This window comes from Puma concolor, chromosome E4, assembly GCF_028749965.1.
Source record: "Puma concolor isolate L17-30 chromosome E4, mPumCon1.1.hap2, whole genome shotgun sequence".
In the NCBI taxonomy this organism is placed as follows: Eukaryota; Metazoa; Chordata; class Mammalia; order Carnivora; family Felidae; genus Puma; species Puma concolor.
Genome location: NC_141683.1, coordinates 25,893,607 through 25,917,766, shown reverse-complemented (window position 1 = coordinate 25,917,766; position 24,160 = coordinate 25,893,607). Strand labels below are relative to the sequence as shown.

The window sequence follows — 24,160 nt, the reverse complement described above, 5'->3', positions numbered from 1 at the left end:
ATCTTAACCCATAGACACTTGTGCCCCTTAGCATGATACCCCACCTGAGGCCGACTCAGTGCGTGGAAGGCAAGGACACTGCATGGACTTCTGGAATAAGTCCCAGGGCACTGCTGATCGTTTCGCAATAAATGACTGATGTGTGCGTTTTAGCACACAGCTCTGTATGTAAGAGATGTTTCATTTCTTGTCATACTCTGGCCTCTTGCCACTTCTGGGGTAGGAGGGGGTGGGACTACCGAGGGGAGGCTAAACAGCTGGAGCTGCTTCAGGGTGAGACACACAGGAACCGCCAACCACCTAAATAAACGTCCTCTTTATTTTACCAAATATAATTTATCAGTTACGTTGACATTTGTCAATTCAGTTATAGTAACTATAAATAATCCTCTTAAGACACAGTTCTGTAACTCTTTAAGGATACAAGAGTAAACCAATGTTGCTCCTCTCAGCCAGGCCAAAATGACATGCAGTTTGTGCAATCAGGGGAAAAGAAACGAGTCTTCCGGGAAAGTCCGCTTCATTTTCTTTCCCTTTCATCCCACAGTCCTCCCTCTGCTCACACACTGAGGGCTTGGGGCACGCCTACCTTCCTGCTTTTTCAGCAAAGGAGGATGCTCCCGAGTCTCCAGGGCGGCCTGGCTGAACTCCAGGGACGAGGAAGGGGTGAGTGACTGGGGGCAGGGGTGACCGGGGAACACAGGGGCACAGCCTCGGGGGCAGAGGACTTGGTTTTGGTGCCTGTACAAGAAGAGTCTGTGTGCAAATGTGTCTGGAGGTGGAGGGCAGGATAAAAGAGGGCCTGAGGGGAGAGCAGAAACAAGGCTGGTGTTAATGAACTCTGCCAGACCTGGCCCCAGCTAGATAACCCCCCCACGGTTCCTTCCATTTCTAAGACTCCAGAAAGTGGCCTGGGCGGAAATGGAGGGACAGAAAAGATAGTCTCTGGAGGTACAGGCTGAGTTCCTGGGATGAGACCTGGTGTTGGGAAGACACAGGGTCAGTGCCTAGCCTGCTGCTGGAGGCGGGCCCTTCCGGCTAGTGAGAGGAGGGTTTATGGGGGCGGGGGAGAGAGAGGCTAGAAGAAACCTGCATCCAAACGCTCGGCTATGCACACATGTGAGTGTGGACAGATTTCCGATCTGGTCAGAGTAATGGGCGGGGGCGGATGGGGAGGCTCCCGTGTTCCCCAGGTCTTGCACTAGGCAGAGCAGAGGAGCAGCAGCTGGTGACGTCCAGCCTACCAGGTCGGAATCCTCTTTTGGGTGGCTGGCAGGGGGAAGAAAAAGTGAGGAAGGCTGGTTTAGGGAAGTGACCTGCTGGCTGAGCAGTGGGGCTGGGGGCTTTAGCTGGGGTCAGCACTGCACGGAGGCGGGACCTAGAGGCAGCGCCTGGCCTGATGACACAGATGGAAACACCCTGTCACCCTGGAAGGGGCACACGGCCTTTGTGTCCGGGGAAGCAGGGGAGCTTAGAGCCGTTTCCCTGACCACCGGCACGGTTCCTAACACGTGGTCGGCCCTCCATCAGTGTAGCTCAGTGAATGCTTCAGACCAGGCCTGCACATGAGCTCCTCTTGGGGAGGCTGTGTATTTGTTGAATGAGTGAATGAATGAATGAATGGATGGATGATGAATGAGGGCAGAAGCCAAGAGAGAAGACCCTCCACAGCAGGACGGCATGAGTGATGTCAGGAAGGGGCAGAGTCGAAGGCGACGATGTGAAATGCCCTCGGGAGAAACAGCGACGGTGAGCCACCCTCCACATACTCATTCCCTGTCCCTAATCTTGGAACCCAACCTGGAAAGCTCTGGAAAAGGTGGTGTTGAGAGACAATTAGACACAAAGATTAAACAGAGATAAACAATGGGTCCTCTGGGCCCAGGGAGGATGTAGATCTTGGTAAACCTGTTGGTGGACATGGGTCAACAGGAAGACCAGGCCCCTACTCATTTCTTCCCGGATGTGACAATCGATTGGAAAAAGATCAAAGGGAGGGGTCGGTGGTGTTTATCAGACAGCTGGGTAAGGGGCGTGTGTACAGTCTGAATAGTCAGTCTGCCTCACTCCTTTTGGGACCTAGAGAGAACAGGGCTAGGATTACACGGGGCCAGGAGCAGCTATCTCCTTCCTAGTGCTTTGAAGTTGGTCCGTTTATAGAAGAAAATATGTGTGTGTTTTGGAGGAACGGGGGTGGGGGTGGGGGGAATGATATTTATCTCTCTGTTCAATCAAAAAGAAAAAAAAAAGAAGGAAAAGAAACCCAAAAAACCAGAACCCACTTACAAAGGGTTTCTCATTAGGGCCATGACCGAGTTTGCTAAAGCTAAACCAGATGCCCCCAGATCCCAGACAGAAACCCCTGCCCCAATCCACATCGCCTGGAGGCACCCACCAGGAAATTGCACTTGGTGATTGTCTCAAAAATCTACTTGTACTGCTCATCTCAGTCCATCTGTCCTGTCTGAATTCTTGCTATACAAACTTGGCTCAATGTATAAAAATTCCCATTGAAAATAATGAGAATTCAGTATCAAAGTGAAGTCCCTAGAAAGAGGTGGGGGTGTGGAGTGGGGCTGGGGGAAGGGGAACAAAAGAAAAAACTCAAACAGAAAGTGCAGGAGGGGTGGGGGAAAAGGTTGAGTGACCAGGCTAGTCCCCAACATCTGTGTCTCGGTCCCCAATGAGCCAGAGGACATGGAAGCTGAGTGCTAGGAGCCCAGTGCCGAGCAGGTCCCCCAGAGCTGTCAAGTACGGGATGGAGAAGTTGTCTGGGTCCAGGCCCCGGCCCCACATCCAGTGCACCATCCAGTCCGCGATGTACAGGAGAATCAGCACCTGGGGAGACAGAAGGGCCCGGCCTATAGCCATCCCCTCTCTCCAGGGGGAGCCAGAGGCCACGCGATGGAACGCACCCATTGCCTCACAAGGCTCGGCTATCCACAGTGGGACAGCTCATCTTTCCACCCCTGCATTGTTTCCAGTCCCAAACAAGAGACTTCGTAATCTAAATCCTACTTATTGCAGAGATTCAGCGCTCTTGCCTCTAATTCTGGGTCATCCTATTCTCGGGTCCCTCCAGCACCTGCCCTGTCAGCCTCTCTGGGAGCCTGGCAAGGGGCTGGGGACTGGAGCTGGCCTTCCACACAGGGGCTTCTCCGCGGAGCAGAGCAGAGCAGAATAAGGACAGCATTTGAGGCTGCTGCCAGCACACTTGTACCGTTGTCTAAATAACAGTCGATTATCCCAAGCTAGCTTCCTCCTGCCCCTTTCGGTTCTGCTGCCGTGGGCTCCTGGAAAGCAGGTCTAGCTTAACATTAGCCCTAGCAAAACAGAATTACGAGTCTGTCAGCTGGATGTAAACCAGAGCGCGTATCAATTCAAAACACATTTTGGATCATCTGCTGCTTTGATTTATCTGTGCCCTTCCTTCCCTCCCACTTCTACAGATCAAGAATGATCTAGATTAGAACTTTGCTAGGGGGCCCCAGGACCAGTAGTGTCAACAGCTGGGAGCTGGTTACAGAGGCAGAATCTCAGGTCCCCCTCTTGATCTCCTAAATCGGAATCTGCATTTTAGCCAGATTCACGTACACTTTTAAGTTGGCAAAGCGCTTGATGTAGAACACTAGAGGGGAGTGACGCAGGACCATGTCTTCTATATCCTCAGCACCATTTGGGCTCCCTAAATGCCCGCATCTGCGTGCGAATGAAGAGGTTTCTACCCGTAAATCTCCAACACAGTCATTTGGGAGGTTTTGCTTTTAACCATATTTTGCAAAAACTGGTATGTAAATTCTGCCCTGAGGGGCTCAGTTGCAGGAACCGGAGGCCCTTGGGGGATCCTGAAGCCAGAACCGATACCTAATTTTAGGCAAAGTTGGTTGTTCTCTCGAAGGCAGCCAGAGGTTACGGTTCCAGCACCCTGCACGTTCCCCCTTGCCTTGCACACAGCAGCCTTGTACGTGGCCTGCCCCTGGCCCTGGGTGAGGGCCGCCCCCCCCCTTCCCGCCCCCTAACTTTGCACCCTTCCCAGCAGCTGCAGAAGAGTCCCAAATAAAGAGTGTGGCCAGGAGGACTTCAGGACAAGCTTCAGGAAGGGCACGGCAGCAGCTGACCCCTCATTCCAGCCTCCTGAGCCAGCTCTAGGACACATGGCTGAGAGGAGGGGGCAAAGTACGCAGGAAGAACCTTTACAGCGGACTAAGTGCCCAGCTCTGGCCCTCCACAGGCCTAGAGAAGAGAGCAGAGGTGAGGGTGCCTCCAGCCGGCCCCAAATGGGGAACAGAGCCAAGGCGTATCCTTCCTGATGGAGGCCGAGGGCTAACCTCCAGCCACAGACCCTTGGCGTACCCACCCCCGCTTTCCCAGCAAGGGCACTTAACCCAACTTGCAGGGGAACGTGCTGCGTAGGTAACTGCCGCGGGGCAAGAACGGATGGTTGATTCCCAGCCCAGCCCTTGGTAAGATGTCCCAACACGCAGCCTCTTCAAGGTGTGGGGTGAGGGGCTGGAGGGATAAGAGGTTCCCAATGGCGGACTGGTTAAATGAAATCATGTCCATCTATCTATACGATAGAAGACCACAGCCATCAAAGAATCAGGGTGCTCTTCTCTTTATGTGTTGACGTGGACTGACCTCTAGGATAAACTGTCAGGTGAAAAAACAAGGTGTGGACAGTGTGGAGAGTGTGCTACATGTGTGTACAAAAAAAGGGGGGGGGAGGAAAAGAAGAAAAATCATGTTTGTATAAATACAGAAAAGGTTGAAGGATCTACAAGAAACAGATGACACGGGTGGCCAGAAGGAAGGGACTGGGTGGCAGGGAGACGGCAGAAAGGAAGAGCTCTCATTACGAACCTTTAAAATGTTTAAGCTGGGCACAGTGGCAGTATCGTAGCCAATGAGGTTTATCCGAGGCGCGATTAGTGCTAATTAAAATGTTTTGAACTACGGGGCTGTTATTACCGGTCGACAGTCAGGTCTATAGAAATTGAAACTATAATACTAGGGTGAGCGTGGCTCCAAAGCGATAGCGTAAGGTGGGGCCTGTGACGGAGGAACGGTTCTGTGGTGACGATACACAAATCTACGGCACGGAGACAGAACGGCATGGAATTAAACACACGCGTGCACATGAGTGTATATAAAACTGATGCAGTCCGTGGACCGTTCCGACCCTCACTGCCTGGTCTTGTTACTGTGCTGAGTTACGTGAGATGTTACCGCTGCGGGAAACTGGGTGAACAGTACACGGGATCTCTTGGTACGTGTTTTTTGCAACTTCCCGTGAATATATAATTATTTCAAAATAAGAGGTTGCAAAAAAATGGAATATTACTAGCAGGGAGAGAGTGTATTGTGTTCCAGGATGGCAAGGCTGGACAGGATCCTAGTGTGGTGGTGCTGACATTTTTTTTTTCAAGCCGTGAAACCCTCCGTTCGAATGACATCTCCTGAGGAAGCCCAGCACGCAAAACAGCCGAGTGGAGCTCCGTGGCCAGGCCGGTGGGGGTGGCGCCCAGGCCCACCTGCTCGGCACCCTACAACCACCACCTCGGGTCCATTCCTCTCAATTTACAAGTGGATCACTGAGGCTCAGAGACGTAAAGCAACTGGGCCAAAGTCACACAGCATGTTCGTGACTCTGCTGAAACTGCAGCCTGTTCTCTGAGCCCCTGAGTCCAGTGTTTCCTGGCCACCCAGTCCCAGAAGAAGTGGTGGCAGAGGGTGTGGCAGGCCCTCCCACGCCCCTGCCGTCCGTACCTGGAGCAGGGCAGCTGTCATGTAGAAGATGATGAAGATGAGCGTAAGAGTGGTGTGCCCGCCCTGCATACAGCTGATGGTGTAGAGGAACACCAGGTGTCCTGGAACCACAAGGAGGAAGAGGACCCGGGCCGAGCGAGAATTCACATCTGGGACCAGGGGAGAGAGGGGGTGAGGAGGTGAGAAGGAGGAGCCCTGGCCCCGGAAGGCCTTTCAGTCAGGGGACACCACACTACGCTCCAGGACAGCGGGGCTGTCTCTGCTCTCCACGCCGTGGTCCCCAGCCCCTGTGGCGTCCCAGGAAAGGACCGTCTTCCCGCCTGGGATCTGCTCTCCAGAGAGAAGGAGAAGCTGCATATCTAGGCCCTAGCTGGTTCTCAAGGGAAGCTCACTGAGTGCCGCCCCCTCCAGAGCCGGAAGGGACTGGGAGGCTGGGACTCTGCCATTACCAGGACTGAAGAAGGTGGTGCAAGGACTGGGGCAGCGGCGGGGGGCTTGCTCCGAGTTCTCCCCTGGCATCCCGTTCATGTGCAGAAAAGTGGAGATGCGGCTGGCCTGCACGGCCACCAGATTGCCCCCGACACCTGCAGAGAGACAGAAGGGGAGTGAGGAGTGGGGAGGGCAGGACACATTCACCGGTCCCACGGGGAAAAGGGACACACTGAGGAGGAAGACCAAGATGCCCCCATTTCCAGGGAGTCTTCCAGGCTCCTTCCGTCCTCCCCGCTATGGACACGTGGCAGTCCCATGTGCCCCTCGGGTGGCCGAGAGTGCGGGAAGGGGTGCAGGCCGATCTGTAGACTCAGGGAACCTGAGCCCCTGCTGTCCCACCCACACGGCCGAGGCGACAAGGCCTTGCCTTGCCTCAGCCCCTCTCCTCAGCTCTGAGCAGACCCAGGTACCCCCTGCCCCTGTGCTGGTTCCAGGAACTGATTTCAGGTCTCAGGTTTGAGCTCTGGACTCTGGAATCTGGTACCTCTCCTAGGAACCGTGCTGGTTTATTGTTGCCCCTCCCACCGCTGACCTACCCCCTGCTCTTCTCAGCCTTGCTTGGAGCTCCGAGAGGCTGACTTCTACAGACTACATCACCCAGGCTCCCCTGCTGGCTGCTTCTAATCGGGTTAGTTCAACAGGAGGCACCAGTACCCCAGTCAGAGACGAGGGGGTGGGGGGAAGGAGAGAGGGGTCATGTATGTCTTTCCTTATCCCAATCTGCTTTTAAATTTTTTTTTTTTTTTTTTTTTTTTAACGTTTATTTATTTTTTTGGGACAGAGAGAGACAGAGCATGAACGGGGGAGGGTCAGAGAGAGAGGGAGACACAGAATCAGAAACAGGCTCCAGGCTCTGAGCCATCAGCCCAGAGCCCGACGCGGGGCTCGAACTCACGGACCGCGAGATCGTGACCTGGCTGAAGTCGGACGCTTAACCGACTGCGCCACCCAGGCGCCCCCCCAATCTGCTTTTAGGTAGAGGCTTACCCCTGCTGGGGGCAGAGGTGTGTTCCCTCTGGGCTCCTATAACACTGTTTCTTCCCCTTGACCCTTGAGGACTAGGGCTTCCTGTGGTTGCTAATCTGTGTGTCCTTCCCCTGCTCCCTGCTCTGTGAGCAGCCCCTTCATTAAAGTCTTGAACTCTCTGAGCGGGATACTCTTGCCCGCCGGAATCCCGACGCAGAGCCCCCCACACCCTCCTCTCCTGCCCCCCTCCGTTCCCCCGGCGCTGATGCCAAGACCTCACCATTAATCACAGGCGTGAAGACGGCCATCCCTGCAAAGTTGGGGTCCGAGACAGTCTTGTCCAAGATGAGACCTCCCACACTACACAGACGAAGACAAAGTGACACAAAGATCACCGAAGGGTTGTGCTTCAGTTGCGGGGATGACAGGCACAGGCCCATCTGGCCTCGGGGAGGAAGAGGAGGTGCTCCCAGGCTCCCCGGTCTCCCAGGCCTTGCCCCCTTTGCCAGAACCAGGTGCTGCTTATGATATTCAGAGCTGGCAGAGCGGCCCCAGAGCTAACTGGTGGCACTGGGTCAGGCAGCCGCCTCCTGTACCTGCCCCGCAGGTTGGCTGCAGGAGCCAAGGGCGACCTGCCCGGGAGGGCTGCCTGGTTGTGCCTGCTCGGTGTTCGTTTCCCCTTGTGGAAACAGCGCGGGGCTCTTCCTCGGGAATCGCCTCTCTCAAACTCAGTCACTGTGGTTCGGGTGACACTGCTCCAACGACGGCCAGGCCCCGGGCCCAGCCAATCACGGCATCGCTTTCCCGCAGCCAGAGTGATGGGCTCAGGCAGAGCCGTGTGACTGGCTGAGAGCCGGTGAAATTCTGTCGTGGGACTTTGTGGAACTATGGAGAGGCTTCCTCCCACGGGAGTTAGTAAGAGTAAGGAAAGTATGAACCTGGAGTTACAGGCCATCACAGGGAGAAGCGGAACCGAGAGGCGGACAGTAGCGGAGCCCTGATGCTATCGCTGATGCGCCTGAGCCCAGCCGGGCCTTTTTAGTTCCCTGAGCCAGTGCGTTCTGCTTCTCAGTGCAACCCATTTCAGATGGCTTCTGTCACATGCAACAGAAGGCCATGGAGCCGATACACTCTTGAAGGCATCTCTAGAGTCGGCACCAGACCGCTCCCCTTTTCCCAGGGCTCCCCAGGGACTCTCTGGCACGGTGGGAGGAGGGTGAGGGTGCGTACGAGGGCCCGAGCCTACCTGCTGATGGCCATGGCAATGATGACGGGCTCCCAGCCAGAGTACAACACCTCCCTTGTGGCTGGGCTCCGTCGGGCGAGCACCACCCAGACAGGCAGCAGGGCCACGAAGAAGGCACACACCAGGGGGTAGATGTATTGCCAGTCATCTGAGAGAGGCAGAGATCAGAGGGAGGTGAGCACCGCAGCTCCCTGCTCAGGCCTCCCCCGGCTCGGCCTGCCAGTGTGCCGGCAGATCCACGGGAACGTCACCCTAGGTGCCTGTAAACACATGACCTCATTGATCCTCCCTGGAAGGCCAGGACAGAGGAGGGGCCAGCCTTTTCCATTCTGTCGATGAGGAACACCAAGCTGAGAGCTCCCCAGGCATGGGGCTCATTAGGGGCAGAGACCAGATTCCAGCTTCCTTTGCTTTGATCCCCAGAAATCACTAATTCCCCTCCCCTTCTTCACTCTGCAAGCAGATTCCAGACTTCAGTTCCTTTCCCTCACCCCTTCCACCTTTACGCCTCCAAGGCAAGTAGGAATCCACCGGATCAGGCAAGAATAGATTTCTCAGACCCTTTTCCCCGTGCCCCGGCTGCCTGCATGCATTGGAGAGTACTTAGTCTCCGTGCTCGGGAGTTATTACAAAACTGTGTTCCAACCAGATAGTTAAGAACTTAGAGGAAATCCTTACACGCCGGTAAACCCACTGCCATCTCTCCCAATCCCCCCTACCCTGGTCACACCCTCAGTGGCCTCAGCCTCACCCCGCTCCAGGTAGAGTCCCCAGCTGATGCCTGAGAGCAGTGCCAAGGTGATGAGGTCACCCAGGCTGGCGGCAATGGGCGTGGCCACATTGTCTGGGTTGATTCCAATCTTTCGGGAGCCAATGATGACTCCAATCATGATCATACCTGGGGAGGAAGGGGATGGGCCGGGCGGGGCGAGAAGAGATAAAGGGGTATCAACAAACAAAAGGAGAGATTGGAGGTGCCAGGCTGACATCCTGCCCTTCTCTTCCTTCCTTACCCAGTACCAGGGAGGCGATGAAGGCCGTGGCCACGCTGCTGGCACACAGTAGGAAGGCGTGCGGGATGCTGAAGTGGCCGTCAGGGATCCAGCCAAAGACAACGGCTGCGATGGATGCCAGGAAGCCCACCACCGTGGCCTGCACCTGACGAGGGAGGGGTAACTCAGACAGTGGGGGGAGGGGGTGGTGGGGGCACCAAGAGATTCCTAGCACCGGTCACTGAGCACTTAGCCAGACCTCTTCTTGGCTCTCGGCAGCCCCAGGAGGCAGGCTGGGCTGGACTGTGCAGCAGTCCTCCCAGGCTGGAATGATGTCTTTATTTATTTAGTTTCACACCAGACACTAGTACTGGGCAGTGCACCCTGCAGGCGCCCGGGACGTGTTACTGGCTGGATGACTGTCCCTCTGGGGATTGGGGTGAGGCTCAGCAGAGCCTGAGCCTTCAGTCCACAGACAAGGCCTGGGACTCCAGGGGTAAGACTCCCAGTCTGGAAGCTGTGTAGCCTCACGTGGTCGATGGCACTCCAGCACTCCTGAGTCTGATCTGTGGGGACTCACACCCAGTGGACCCCTGCGGGTCGAGAACTGACATGGGGCCCGCTGGGACCCTCCCCATCTTGGCCGTTTTCCTGGGAAACTTGGTTACCTCCTAGAGCTGCTTCAGGAGACGCCAGCTCGGCAGGATGCTGGAGTGTCGCTCCCAAGCAGGCTGGGGCTGACCTCAGTCGTTCAGATTCCTGACTAAGGGGGAAGCTTAGCCCACCCTCGCTGGTCTCTGCTTTCTTACCTGGATGAGGGCCATGTTCCCCGTGATCATCCGCCAGAGCTCCTTGGGTGTGTCCATGTGCCCAATGTTGGCCTGGGAGAGGGAGGGCGAGGGGCTGGAGCTCCAGGCTGGAAAAGGCCTGCAGCTCCGTCTGTTAGGAACCTGCCTGGATTAGGAGCCAGTGCATGTGGCCTAAGACTCTGGGACCAGGGCGTAACCCCCAGGGAAAGTGAAGCAGCATCAAGGGGGCCAGGAGAGGGAAGGAGCTAAAGAGCCTGAGCTGCTGCAGCTGGGGGCGGGGGGCCGGAAGGGGGCTCCCAAGGCAGCCCGCTCTTCTCCTTCTTGCCTCCTCTCAGGACAGCCGCTGAACAGAGGCAGAGTCCATCCCACCGGCTGCTCATCTGGGCGGCCCATTCCCGTGTGGGTCAGAATGACCCAATCCCTGGCTCTGAGGCCCGCTTGCCATCCTCGGGCAGGAAAGGTCAGCTGCCGGTACAGGACTGGGGCTGCAAGAGGGTCTGGGAAGAAGCGGGGTGGCGTGGGAGTAGGCCAGAAGTAAGGCAAGATGGGGTGGGCTTGACCGGCTGCCACTCTCTCTGCTGCCCTCTCTGCACTTGGAGCAGTGCGGGACATCCCTGCCAGCTGGCTGCCCAGCCTCCTGAGTTTTATTGCTTCCCACCTCCCACCCTGTGGCCCTGAATCTGGTTCCTTCTCTGAACCACCACGGCTGATCTCTGGGGCTGTGGGGAGGGGGAGTGATAAGCAGCCCCCTCCCCGTCTATTCACTTGATGAAGAGTAAGCGGCAATGGGGGAAAGGGAATGGGATGCGAGGGGGGCTGGGAAGGCCTGGCTCTGCTCCTGCCCAGCTGTGGAGTAGGGCTGGAGATCAGAGGAGGCCCCCATCTGTGCAGGTCGAGGGACCAGCATGACGCTTGCCTGTCAAAGCTGCACAAACAGTCACGAGGCGGGTTGCAAAGCAGGGGGTGGGGCAAGAGTCCAGGGACAGCTGGGACATCCAGAAACCAAGCCTGGGAACCACTCTGGGCGGGGAGCCCCTGCCCAGAAGCAGGACGCCCAGGCTGGGATCTCCCTACCCCTTCCCGCCCCAGCCCCGCACTCCAGGCCTGGGCACTCGAGAAAGGCCTGTAGTGATCTCTCAGTCTGGCTCTGTGCCGCCCGGAGTCCTCTGTGTGTCCCATGCCTCCCAGCCAGGACACTCACTGCAGTGGACAGCCTCGATGCCAGGGTCATTTCCAGGTTCCCCTTAAGCCCCAGCAGCGCAGGCACCAGGATGAAGACCTCTGTCACCTTCTGGAAGACTTCCCAGTGCTACAAGGTGAAAAGAGAACCCAGGAATCTCAGTGCCCCAAACGGTTGGCATCAGGTCGAGCAGATAGTCTGGGATCAGGGGCTCGAGGAGGAAATGGAATCAGCAGGGCATGAGCACACCAAGCGCCTTTTCTCCAAGAACCCTGGAACCAAACCAAGAGCATGGTGCTGCAAACAACACGGCCCCCGCTTCCTGGCACCCAGAAATGGGGAGACGTGGAGGGTCGCTTCCAGTCAGGAACTCCGGCCTGGTTCCACTTCCTCTGCCTGCTCTCTGGAGCCGGGGGGAGAGGAGGTGAGGACCCACACAGCTGTCACCCCAGGCTGGTTTACACCCCAGAACTCCTTCCCAGGCCCCCCTCAAATAGCAGTCCCCAACCTCTTCGCCTTCAGCCCAGTTTCTCTGTGGCTGCAGCCTTGGGTGGTGTTGTCTCAGCTGTCGAGAGCCAGGCTCCACAGGGCTGGGGCTGAGATTAGAGTTTGTTTGGTTTCTGTGTCCAAGGGCTTTGGGCCTCAGCCACAGCAAGTCTCCTTAAGAGGCTCTGAATCAAGACCGGGGCCCCCAAATCTCTGCGTGCTGGTTTGCAGGAGGCTTTTTATGCCTCCCCTGCATTCCCGCACCTCACATCCCTTCCCCAGTCTCTCAGCTAGGCAAGGCAGGTGTGGCCCTGTAGGAAGAGCACTGGACTAGGAGTCAGGAGACAGAGGTTCTAGTCTGGGGACTATCAGGCCTGGCTCTCCACCCAGTTTCTTCAGCCAACAGCTGTTAAGTGCCGACGGTGTGCCAGGCTAAGTGCTCTACATATGTTTTCTCATCTCTTCCTATCAACAATCCATTTCGGTGGGGGCTATTTTTGTCCCCATTTTGTGAATGAGGAAAGAGAGGTTCAGGGGGCGCAATACTTGTTCGTGCCAAGAGGGGAAAGAGAAAGAGCCAGGATTGGCTATTTGAAAGCTACTTTAATTGCAAGTGAGACTGAAGATGTGCAAAAAAGGCTGGGATTCGTCTCCCTCCCTGGTGCTGGCTGCCGCGTGGGCTCCAGTATTTGTACCCTTATTTGTTTAGGAATGGGTCACCACCTTTGGAGAGGGAGGAGGGGGTGGGCGGCCAGGCGAGCGTATGCAGGCTGATGAGGGAGTTGTGGGCAGGAAGCAGAGCGCTGTGTGTGCGAGGGCACTGGACTGAGAGCCTTGGGTCTCCTACAGAGACCACAGGGGTGGGCCTTATGCTCTCCCCCCTAGCGGCCTCCCACACGGACCAGGACAACCTGTACGGGGGCCTCAGACACATTACAAGGGCCTCAAGCTCCTGACTGTAAACTGTACAATTCAGGGGCCAACTCAGATGGTCTCTAAAGGCAATTCCAGCATTGACACTCCACAGTTAAGAACGAGGACAGCTGTAAATCAAACCCCCAGGGAGATGTATCACCTACACCCATTAGATTGGCTACTATGCAAAATCGCCAGAAAAAAACAAGTGTTGGCTGGCAAGGAAGTGGAGAGACTGGAGCCCTCGTGCGCTGTTGGTTGGGGTGTAAAATACCGTAACCACTGTGGAAAATAGTATGCAGGGTCCCCCCCAAATTAAAAATAGAACCACCCTAGGGGCACACGAGTGGCTCGGTCGGTTATGCGTCCGACTTCGGCTCAGGTCGTGATCTCACGGTTCATGGGTTCGAGCCCCATGTCCGGCTGGGTGCTGACAGCTCAGACCCTGCAGCCTGCCTCGGATTCTGTGTCTCTCTCTCTGTCCTTCTCCCACTTGTGCTCTCTCTCTCTCAAAAAAACCCCCCAAAAACAAAAAAACTTAAAAAAATGTAGAGAATAATAAAACTACCCTATAATCCTGCAATCTCCCTGCTGGGTGTATATCCGAAAGAAGTGAAAGCAGAGTCTTGAAGAGATATTTGCTCACCCATGTTCACAGCACCATTATTCACAATGGCCAAGAGGTACAAGCAGCCCTGGTGCCCACTGATGGACAGACACATGAGGTGGTATATACAGACAGGGGACCAGTGTTCACCCTTAAAAAGAGGACATTCTGGGGCTCCTGGGTGGCTGAGTCGGTTACGCATCCAGCTGTTGATTTTAGCGCATGGCATGATCTCATGGTTCGTGAGTTCGAGCCCCCCATTGGGCTCTGCACTGACAGCACGGAGCCTGCTTGGGATTCTCTCTCTGCCCCTCTCTCTGCCCTTCCTCCGCTTGTTCTCTCTCTCTCTCTCAGAATAAATGAGCAGACTTTAAAAACTAACTAAATGAATACACTAAAAAAAAAACAAAAAGGAAGAGCATTCTGACACATGCTATATAACATGGATGAACCGTAAGGACATTATACAAAAGTGAAATAAGCCCGAGTCACAAAAAGACAAATACTCTACAATTCCACTTCTATAAGGCACCCAAAGTAGTCAAATTCATAGAAATAAAAAGGAGAATACTTGGTTGTCAGGGGCTGGAAGGGGATTTAGTGTTTAATGGTTATAGACGTTCGGTTTCTCGAGATGAAAAAGTTCTAGAGATCTGTTTCACAACCATGTGAATATACTTAACACTCCTAAATTATCCATTTAAAAATGGTTGAGATGATGAACTTTGTTGTGTGTTTTTTACCACAATAATAAATAATAACAATAATAATCATAAAAGATGAGCAAGGATTATCAGAGGGGGCTGGGCCAGGGCCAGAGACTTGAGCAGGCTGGATACCTACCGGGAGGGCCTAGAAGGTAAGGATTTCTCTCTTCTTGTCAGAGTTCTTTTCGCGGGTGTGTGCGCATGTCGCTGGGGTGTATGCTCACCCGAGCTCCTGGTCTGGCCCCTCACAGGTGGAGGGCCTAGGACTCTCTTTAGGGGAGCCCCTCCCCAAGACTAAGGATGGGAGAGCAGCCCCCGCCCCCTGCCTGCCCCCTCTCCCCCAGCGCCACTGGCTGAGCTTTGAGGTGCCCCCAGGAGGAGAGAGCCAGCCCCTTGCAGACACTGGAGGACCGTGAACCCTGTCTCACTCCCGGGGTCCCCAGCGAGAAGGCAGCCCCAGCGAGCCCCGGCCACCCCGGAGGAACTTGGGGACCGTTACTCTGGGACACAGCTAGGGCACACCACTGGGGTTCCAGCTCCCTGCGGACCCGGCCTGCTCTGCTTCACCTCATCCTCTCTCCCTAAACTGGACAAACAGCTCCAGGGAGGGGAAGACTTCCCCTCCCCCCACGAGGGTGGCTGACTGGGGACACCGGAAGCTTCTCTCAGAGCACAGCCTCGTATCCCCTCCTCACTGCAAACCATCCGCCCCTCCCAGCTACCACGCCGCCTGCTCCGTGCAGAGCCTGGCTCTCCTGGTGGGCGCGGGGAACGTGCACGTGCGGGCCGAGTGAAAGACCTGGAAAGAAATATTTAAGTGTCTGCATATAATGTCGGCTACGCTGTTTGTGAGGCGTGTTGTTTGTCTTTGCGATTATTTAAGAAAAAAATGTAGGAAGCCGAGCTAAGCCCCTCTGGCTGCCATGATAAGCACTCCCAAAGCCCTCCACCTCCCAGCACACACGTTAGAAGGACCTAGAAGGTACGGGGGTTTCAGTAGTGGCAAGATGAGAGACGGAGAGGCAAGGGGAACACGCAGTCACTATAACAGCCCCTGTGCAAAAGTTTTCCCAGCCCACACACAATTCGGCCTGGAATCTCGCACTGCCTGACCCTCGGCCCAGCAAAGCCCTGAACTGGCACTTGGGTCAGGGTAGCCAATTCCCACACACATACTTGCCTCACCCACCGAGCCTGCTCAAAGAGGCAGCTCAGGCGGGGGCAGGAGGGAGCCTCTGAGACACACACACATGCACACACACTCTGTGTCTCTGGGAAGAGAGGCGGGTGATGTGGAACCAGCCTGGGAGGCAGGGCGGCCCTCAGGTTGAGCGGCTAGAATGTGGCAGGGGCAGACAGTGAGTGTCTCTCTTCCTTCCGCTGGCCTAATTCAGGCCCATCCTGTTCATCCTGGTGAGGAGTGCCTGCCCCTGAAGTCAATCAAACCTGCCAGCCAAGCCTTCACCCACGCCTTCCTGCTCTGCTGGGGACAGAAAAGGGCACGGTCCAGGAAGCACGGCCCCACTCAGTAGGGGAGGGCATCTACAGATCTCACTGCTTTTCAGAATGTAGCTCCTCTTCCCTTTCTCTGTCCTTGCCTGGGGCTGGGGGCTCACTGGTTCCTGATATCCGGGGGTGAGAAATGAGACTGCTCCCCCCACACTCCAAAATAATCCTGATCCAAAGCTATCACCCTAAATTTCATACCTCAGTGGGTCCTGCCGGGACCTCTTCCCCCTCCTTCCAACTTGCCTCTCCCGTCCCTTACCTCCTCTGGCTTCATATACTGACTTCCGTCCGCTTTCGAGCATTCTGCCCTGTGCTCTCTCCCCCTCCAGGAGGGTAGCAGCAGGGCGGAGAGTCACAGCCAGGAACAGGTGGAATCAAGACATTAAGAAGACCAAAATCCTGGGGTGCCTGGGTGGCTCAGTCAGTTAAGCGTCGGACTTTGGCTCACGTCATGATCTCGCGATTCGTGAGTTCAAGCCCCGTGTCGGGCTCTGTGCTGATAGCTCAGAGCCTGGAACCTGTTTCAGACTCTGAGTCTCCCTCTCTCTTTCTGCCCCTCCCCTGCTCATGCTCTGTCTCTCTCTCTCTCTCTCAAAGATAAATAAACATTAAAAAAAAAAAAAAAAAAAAGACTAAAATCCCTAGAGATAAGCTCTGACCAGGCTGTGGGAGGACCCTGGAAGCTGGGCTGGAGTTGAGGACTAAGTCAGAGTCACCTGCCTGAGGCTTTCCCCCTCTGCAGTCATCCCAGGTGCCCAAGCAGGCAAGCCCCAGGCCAGCCTGGGTATCCGGGGCTGTACAAAGGGCGAGAAAGAGTGGTCAACGGAGATGGGATCCGAGCATCCTGCCCGCGAGCGCCAGCGGCCCTGGGAGCAGGCCAGGCTGGCAGGAACGCTTCTTTCCCTCCACTTCCCCAAGCCCACATTCGCCATCCGCCTTCATCTCCGTGGACTCTTCCACATGAGCAGCTGGAGGAGGCGGTGTTTGGGGGAGGAGGTTGTCGCCTTTCCTTGGGATTCTCAGTACGTGAGTAGGGAGCTAAAATAAGGACCTAGGGGTCTCACCTGTCTTAACACAGCTGGGAATTCCAGGAAAGGTTGGTACACACCACCTCCTGCCACCCCATCCCTCAAAAGGCTGACGGAAAAGGGGAGTGAGATGCCCTGCAAAGGCCTAGGAGCAGACTGGGGGGTGGGGCACAGAGCACCTTCGGCAGATCCCTATCCAACCACATTCAACCAACCGCCTCCACTCCCACAATGGGCCCAACCCTGCTTTCCTTCCTAAATGTCACAGGAACTTTCAGCCTCGGTCTGGACGCTGGAGCAGATGGCAGTCCATTTTTCTTTTTTTTGACTTTTGGACAGTATACCAGTCCCTTATCTCACTGCAGAGGCTGGCCGTGCACATTGGAGGGGAGGGCAGATAAGAGGCAACAGAAAGGAGCCTCCTAGGAAGAGACTAAGTCTTCTGCAGTCGTGTGGAAAGATGGGGGGCCCTGGACCAAGGAGCCATCAGCACCGGACTTTGGTTCATTTGCTCTGAGATGCTGGGGACACTCTATAGCCAACCCCTCCAGATGGCCCCAGTCTTTTAGGCACTCCCAAATTCTGTCCCACTGAAGGCCATCTTAGCTTGTGAAGGGGGAATACAAGTGTGAATCCCTAGAAATCGTCCTGCTTTTCCTGAATCTGAGATTGTCAGTCACCCCTCTCCCCCTGCCCTTTGCTCTCCTGGATGTGGAATAAGAAACTCCCTGTGGTCCCATGTCCTGGTCTTTCTGCACCCTCCTCCTGCCCTGATATCACTGTAGCCATCTGCAAGGCCTGCTCCAACCCAGCTGTGACAGGAAGGCTGGGGGAGGGGGACAAGGACAAACCAGCCATTGTCATCTATACCAAATGGATCCTAGCGCTGGGGTGAGAGCCTAAGTGCCACACTGAGGGCAATTGCTGGCCCTCTGTGGGTACGCTGGGCAGGCTCCAAAAGTCCCTACCGCTGTCTCAGGCTCATGGGTGTGGGGTGGGGGTGGGGCAAGATGTGAGAAGCCTTTTCCATCTCTAGAGTTCTGAGTGTGTGGGAATGGGGTGGGGGTGGGGGACCGCTAAGAACCTTTGTTCTTGTTCACTTTATAACTCCAGTTGTTCAGGATTCTGATCCACTCTGTCCCTTGAGGGAAGACGTGGAGAGCAGATTCCTCCCTGAGTCTTTAACCAACTGGCAAATCACGGGCATGGTGAAGGCTGCAGGGCTTAACGGCCCAGGAGGCTCTGAGTCAGGATGACCAGGGACAAGTTCCCTAATTCCTCTCAGCCATAGGTTCCCTATCTACAAAATGGAGATGATCATGGTGCCTACCTCACGGGCCTACAGAAGGCCATTACCATTACTGTCATGATTATGCAGAAAATAAAACAGCTGGACCCTGGTTGTATACCCCTTTGTAAGCACCAAACCAGAACTCAAAAACTCTTAAGAATGAGAACCAAGGCCACAGGAAAGGGACGGAAGAGGTGCGGACATTGCTACCCCAGGCTCATTTCTCCTCCGGCTCCTGCCCCCACTCCCTGCCCCAGGAGGAGAAGCAGCCACTGGGGGAGGAATCCGAAGCCTGCCTTCCCAGCTCCAGACTGGCTTCCCAACCTCCATGAGGAACAACCCTGAGGACGACAAGTCAGGGCAGAGGGAAGGTCCTGTCCAGATGACAGGACAGGCCGAGGCGCTCTGGCATGACATTAACACCATCCTCATCAGCAACAGGAAGTGCAGGGTTCTTCTCGTAAGGGCTCAAGTCAAAGTGGTCCAGGGGGACGCTGTCGACAGAGCCACTTAGAAACCACCACCCTCAGTTCCCTGGGACACTGGCAAAGTGACACCCGTCCACCAGCAGGACTCTCTGCATCACCACATGCATTGTGTGTAGGGCTGGCCTGGCCCAGGGAGGGGATGTTGAGCTCCACGTCCTCATGGACATGGGGGATTTCACGGTTAGGGACAAACTGGTGGTGGTGGTGGTGGGGTGGGGGGGGAACGTGTGGATCCCAAGGGCAAAGGCCAGATTTTTCCCTGGTCTTTGTATTTCTCTAAGTACCTAGGACAGAGCTCAGCACTCAGCAGGAATTTGATACCTGCTAATGATTAACTTTGATAAACCCAGCACCTTGAGGCAGGGGAACTCTGTGTGCCTTACTACACTTCAAAAACTTTTACCTGGAAACAAGACTTGAATTCTCTCTTGGACCTGAAGGTTCTGGGTGCGTCCTAACCTGCTACACAGCATACCCCTGGCTCTCAGCTTCCAGGGCCTGCCAGTTGTTATTCTCACCTCTACCCAGTAGCCTCACAAGAAGCCTTTTTTGCTCAGGGCAGATTCATGAACGGCAGGTAAGAAGCAAAGAGGAGAGATGGTTCTGCCCAGGCCTGGTTACCTTTTGTCCCCATTTACATCACAGAATTGGCACTTCTAGGTCTTACCCCCCAGCCCCCTCACCTTCCCCCCCAAATCATGCATCAGATCGCATGTGCTTACCCCTGTTCTCCAAGGAGATCGTACCAAGGTTACAGGCAGATAAGCAACACAAAATGCCTTTAAGAACCTTCCCACTTAATTTGAGACCCTCTTGGCAGCTGAACAAATTCCTGCCCAGCAGGGGGAAGGAGGGGAGACTTGAAACTGAGCTTTCTACTGTGGGTATCCTTGAAACCCCAAGTGAAGGAAAAAGACAGCACAAAGAGGAGTCCCATCTAAGTGTCTCCTACTGAGCTGGGCTCAGGAGGAATGCCCAGGAGGCACGGTAGGCAACAACCTTGTTCCATCTCCCCTCGTCCAAGCCTGAGCTCTGGAACAAATTCTGCTTCTGTTAAGCAATGCTGCCCTGAACACCTCCTCAGGGCTACTGGGCTTCCTCGAGGCTTCTGTAGAAAGTAAACTAGACCAAGAAGAAACTGAGGACGTGATCCAAAGGGAAACAGTATTCTAGGAAGCAGCAGCCGCTTCTGACAGGGAGGTGGGGAGAAAACTCCAAGAGTCAGTTTCCCAGGAGGAAAAGGTGGCCCTGGGTTCATGGTCAAGAGCTGCCCTACCCAGGTCCTACCTGCACGATGTCCAGCACCATGCCAGCAGCCACAGTCCCAAAGCCGGCCAGGAGGAAGGGAAACAGCACTTGCAGCCCGATGGAAAAGGAGGTCTCCTTGAGAGGGGAGGGTGGTGCGGGGCCACGGTCTGTGCTGACATCGTCGCTTTCATTGCTCTGGCTCCCGTTCTCCAGAAGGGCGTCCTCCTCCCGAACCCCCTTGGCGTTGGCCCGGGACTCAATCACCACCACCTCCACCCCAGCCCCATCAGGCCCCAGGAACTCTGAGGTCCCAGCCAAGGGCTCTCGCCCGGGGCCATCAGAAGAGCAAGGTGAGGGAGTAGGGCCGGTCCCGTTCAGCTGGTGGGCGTCCTTCGGCTCTGGCTTAGAGGACATGACGGGAAGGGAGGAGGGGAAGGGAGAACTTCTCTCTCTCTTTTTGTTTGCTTTCTCTCTCCCTTTCTAAGTTGGGAAAGAACTTAGTCTTGGGGCGAACCCAGGCTTGGGCGCCGCGGGACCTCTTCCCGCGGCTCTCCGCTCCTACCGGGCGCTGCAAAAACTGCTCCACCGACAGGCAGCCCCATCAAGCACTGAAGCGGCGAGCTGGAAGGAAACAAGAAACTCCTCACCAGGCTCCGCGGCCAGCCGCTAGGGGTGCAGGTGCCTGACTCCGGCCGGCCAGCGCTGTGCTCGGGGGCAACTTATCTGGCCTCTTATCTTCTTTGGTTCTGAGCGGCAGGTTCCTCAGGGCAGGGGGCATCCAGAGTAGAAGAGCCCAGCCAAGTCTGGGGCGGCCTCTTAGGTGGCCCTTCTTTCATGAAAAGTAGCTTGAGTTCAAATCCTTGAGAAGGCAGCCGCGGCCGCGGCTCCCTCAGCTTCCCACAGCTCCTAGGGCTCTGTGGTCCCAGGGCAGCGTCTGCCGCCCTTCCCCTCTCCTCCAGAGATTTCCTTCCTTCCTGGGAAGACCTTGTCCCGCGTCGAATCCCTGGTCCTTAAAGTCGCGAGAATCTGTGCGGAACACCTGATGTGGGAAGGAAGAAGACGAGAAAAAGAGAATGTTACCATATGGCAAAGGAGTGCTCCTACTGGGACAGTTTTCCCACAAAGGCAGGCACTGAGTTTTCACTAAAACTACCCGTTCCCACACTGTGGCATCTGGAGGGCCAGCAGGGACTGACCCTGCCATTGTCCCAACTGGCAGCCCACCGTCCCCCAGGGGTCACCGCAGTGGTCAACAGCAGCGAGATGTGGCCAGCCTGGGAGTGGGAAGATGTGGTTCAGGAGACCTTGGCATTGTCTTCTTGGCAACCAGGGGTGGACAGGGACGTCCTGGGGGAGATCCCTTCTTGAATGCTTATTAAGAACCTGGGATTATTTAAGTGTAGTCTCCCAGTGGGGTCAGTCACAAATTTAGTCACAAGCTCCCGGCCACACAGCAGAGGCACTGTACTGCAAAAGTGATTGTTTACAGTCACGAGACAGCTGTGCAAGGCAAATAAACAGGGAGAATCTGGTCACTAAATGAAAGTCTCCAGACCCCCAAACAGCCATAGCCCCTGAGGGAGAAAAAAAAAAAAAAAAAACAACACAAAAACCAAACCTAGGAGGACTCCCTGGGCAATGGGGCAAGGCTGCCAGACCAAGGCCAAGAGCCAGAGGCCTACCCACTCCTGCCCTTGAGAGTCAGCAGTGTTACAAAAAGCTCAGACGCTGACTGGGATCCAGGCTTCTGTCTCTACTTCTCTCCTCCTGTTCTTGGCCTTGTGGGTTTGTCAGATAGGACAAGAGAGTTATCTCAGTTTGAAGGGGGAGAGCGCAAAACTATTGGTTATTATGCACACATTTCAGTTCCCTAGGTTCGTCCTGTTCCCCAGGGTTACTAAGAGTTGGATATAGTGGAATTCTTAAAAAACAAAAGACAAAAGCAGCAAAACTAAAAAGAAAAAAAAAAAAAAGTAAAACAAAGCAAAGCAAAATATAAGCAGCAGCATAAGCCAAAATGCACTTGTTCCCAAATGCATGTGTCTAGGTGTAACGGTCCCGTTTTTCCTGTTTACGACCCCCACAGACCCTGATCCCACCCTAGCCCATTTCACCGAAATAGTTCTTACAGGCAAAAAATAAATTTAAAGAGAATTTCCCTAGGTAGGATGAACAAGTACTTAAGTATTCCAAACACAATTAGTCAACTCCAGTTTGGGAACGGGTGATTCAAACTCCGGTAACTGACCCATGGGAATTGTTTTCTCTTTCTATGGACTCAAGTCACACATCCAGATTCCCTTTTCAGACCTCTTTAAACACAGTCCTGTGGTTCTTGACCCTCACTAGAAATCCAGAACGAGACCTCCGAGCAGGAGAGTCCACTGCTCCTATCCCAGCAGCGCCTGCTAGAACCTGACCCTCCCTCCTCCTCCTGTCTTCCTGGCAGGCCACCTAAACTGAAAGGGGGCTCTCAGGAAGAGAAGCCAGTCCCTCACCACACTCCTTCCAGTAAAGAGACTTCAGACGGGCCTAAGGCCCTGGGATGAAAGAAGCAAAAGTAAACCAGGATGCCCTGAGGAGGGGACAAAAAAAGACCCGTTTTAGTATCTCCAAACCCAGGGCGGGGGAGAAGTAACTGGGTGGCCTACCCCGCCTCTCCCGCATTCGGACTCAGCAAATGCGCTGCTCGCCAGGGCTCCCGCCCTCCGCCACCCACCGCCCCAGACCCAACAGGACTGACCTGCCTCTCGCTTGGGAGGAAGGGGGGTGCCTGGCGAGTGGCAGCAGGGACCCGTGGTCTCGGGGGGTGCAGGGTTCCCCCTCTTCTCATCACTCCTCCTCGGCAGTCCTCCTCGGCCCCAGGCGTGCGCGCCCCCCACCCCCCCGCACCCCCGGCCAAGGCGAGCGTCCAGCCGCGACACCCGGCTCGCTACATTTCGCCTCTGCGTTACAGCGAGGCCGCCGCTCCGCTTCCCCGAGGGGTAGGTGGCCGGGGAGGGCAGGATATACCGCCTCGGGCCCGGGCGGGGGGGACCCGGACGGGGGACCGTGGGGCTGAACTCACTCGCCCCCAATCGCTTCTTGCCCGCGGACTTGGGCCCGACTGGTTGGCTGCTAGTGGCAAACGTGATCTGGGGCAGACTGGGTGGCACCCCCCCCCATCAAAAATAGGTTCAGGATGGACAACTGCGGCAGCCAATCGGAGGCAGGGGAGGGGGCGGGCTCAGCCTCGGTCCGGCCCCTTTCCTTCGCTTTGTGCCGGGGAGGCGGGGCGCCGGGGAAACGCAGTGCGAGGAGTGACGGCGGCTGCGGGCCGGCGGCGTGTGCCGGGAGCTCGCGGGTCCCCTCGCCCGGCGGCCGGCGACCCGAGGTTTCCGTTGCCCGGCGCTCGCCGCTCGGGGCCGCCTCCCCCGAGCCGGCCCCGCCCTGCCGCGAGCCCCCTCCCCCCCCCCCCCCCCGCCGCCGCCGCCGCCGCCGCCGCCGCCGCCGCTGCCGCCGCCTCGCCCTTTAAAGGCTTGTGCGCCTGTGCGCGTTTCCTCGCGCATCTTGAGTGTTTCCTCCAGCCCGTGGCCTTCGTAGAGTCGGTGTGGAGCCAGCCAGCTCTGACCCCGCGGGCTCAAGCAACCATCCCCGCGCTCCTTCCCGTGCTCGGCACCGGGAGAGAACCGTCCCCACCTCGTTCTTGGACACAGCCCCTCTGCTGCTGCCTCCAGATCCCCTCGCGCTGCCTCCAGATCCCGCGTTCCTCTAAGCAAATGGCTCGGCCCTGACGGAACCGGCCTTAATAACGTCCCAGTTTTGGAAGGGGTGGGGATGGGCGGGCGGGAGCGAAAACAGGTCAGACTCGCGGCTGGGGTCCCACAGGCCCCACCTGAGGGAGGGGCGGAGGGGAGCTTCCTCTGACCCACCGTTCCCGGTGGCAACATAGGGGAGAGATGTCTGCATCCCGGGCGAAACGAAATCCAACTTTCCCTGACGCACCTTGTGGGATCAAAGAGGGGTGTTCCCATCTCGCCTTTTGCCACTTCCTCCCTGGGGTATCTCCACCTCTCCAACGCAAACTCAGTACCAGCTCTCTTTGGGATGTTTTTGTGCAGGCGATGTGACCTCCCCCAGAAAGGAACTGCCACCCCCAGGTTTTCCCCTCTTGTCAGTGGAACCTGTGACCAGTGGTTCCTTCCTGCCCTTTTCCACTGGGAAAGTGGCTCGGGGGGCGTTCTAGCATGACTCCAGACCCCTGGATGGGTTTTGGAGTAGGGATGTGCCCGGGGAGAGGAGAACGCAGTGCTGGCTTTGAAGCTGTTGGCTGCCCTTTCCTCTTTCGGATACGCATGAACACCCACAGCAACCTGAGCATCTAATACCTTTGGACAAGGACGACAGACATGTGCAACCTGGCGCCCCCACCCGCCTTCCCATGCTAGTAC

At 56.0% G+C, this 24,160-nt stretch overlaps 1 protein-coding gene and 1 non-coding gene across 3 annotated transcripts; one reads left to right on the top strand and one right to left on the bottom strand.

The window, feature by feature from the left end:
• Positions 1-301: 301 nt before the first annotated feature.
• On the bottom strand, positions 302-23,491 carry SLC41A1 (solute carrier family 41 member 1). Of its 2 annotated transcripts, none has more exons than XM_086693873.1 (11): positions 23,409-23,491; positions 19,770-20,769; positions 11,473-11,580; positions 10,272-10,343; positions 9,484-9,628; positions 9,222-9,368; positions 8,471-8,618; positions 7,505-7,584; positions 6,216-6,350; positions 5,767-5,915; positions 302-2,838 (listed from the first exon to the last, which is right to left on the bottom strand). In XM_086693873.1, the coding sequence occupies exons 2-11, from the start codon at positions 20,142-20,144 to the stop codon at positions 2,653-2,655; spliced, it is 1,545 nt and encodes a 514-aa protein (XP_086549999.1). In that variant the 5' UTR covers positions 20,145-20,769; positions 23,409-23,491; the 3' UTR covers positions 302-2,652. The 2 variants fall into 2 exon arrangements, with proteins under 2 accessions (XP_086549999.1, XP_086549998.1); XM_086693872.1 differs by lacking the exon at positions 23,409-23,491 and adding an exon at positions 22,474-22,877.
• On the top strand, positions 4,875-5,011 carry LOC112857960 (U4 spliceosomal RNA). The gene has a single exon (XR_003223363.1). It is a non-coding gene; the product is annotated as a U4 spliceosomal RNA (small nuclear RNA).
• Positions 23,492-24,160: the final 669 nt, after the last annotated feature.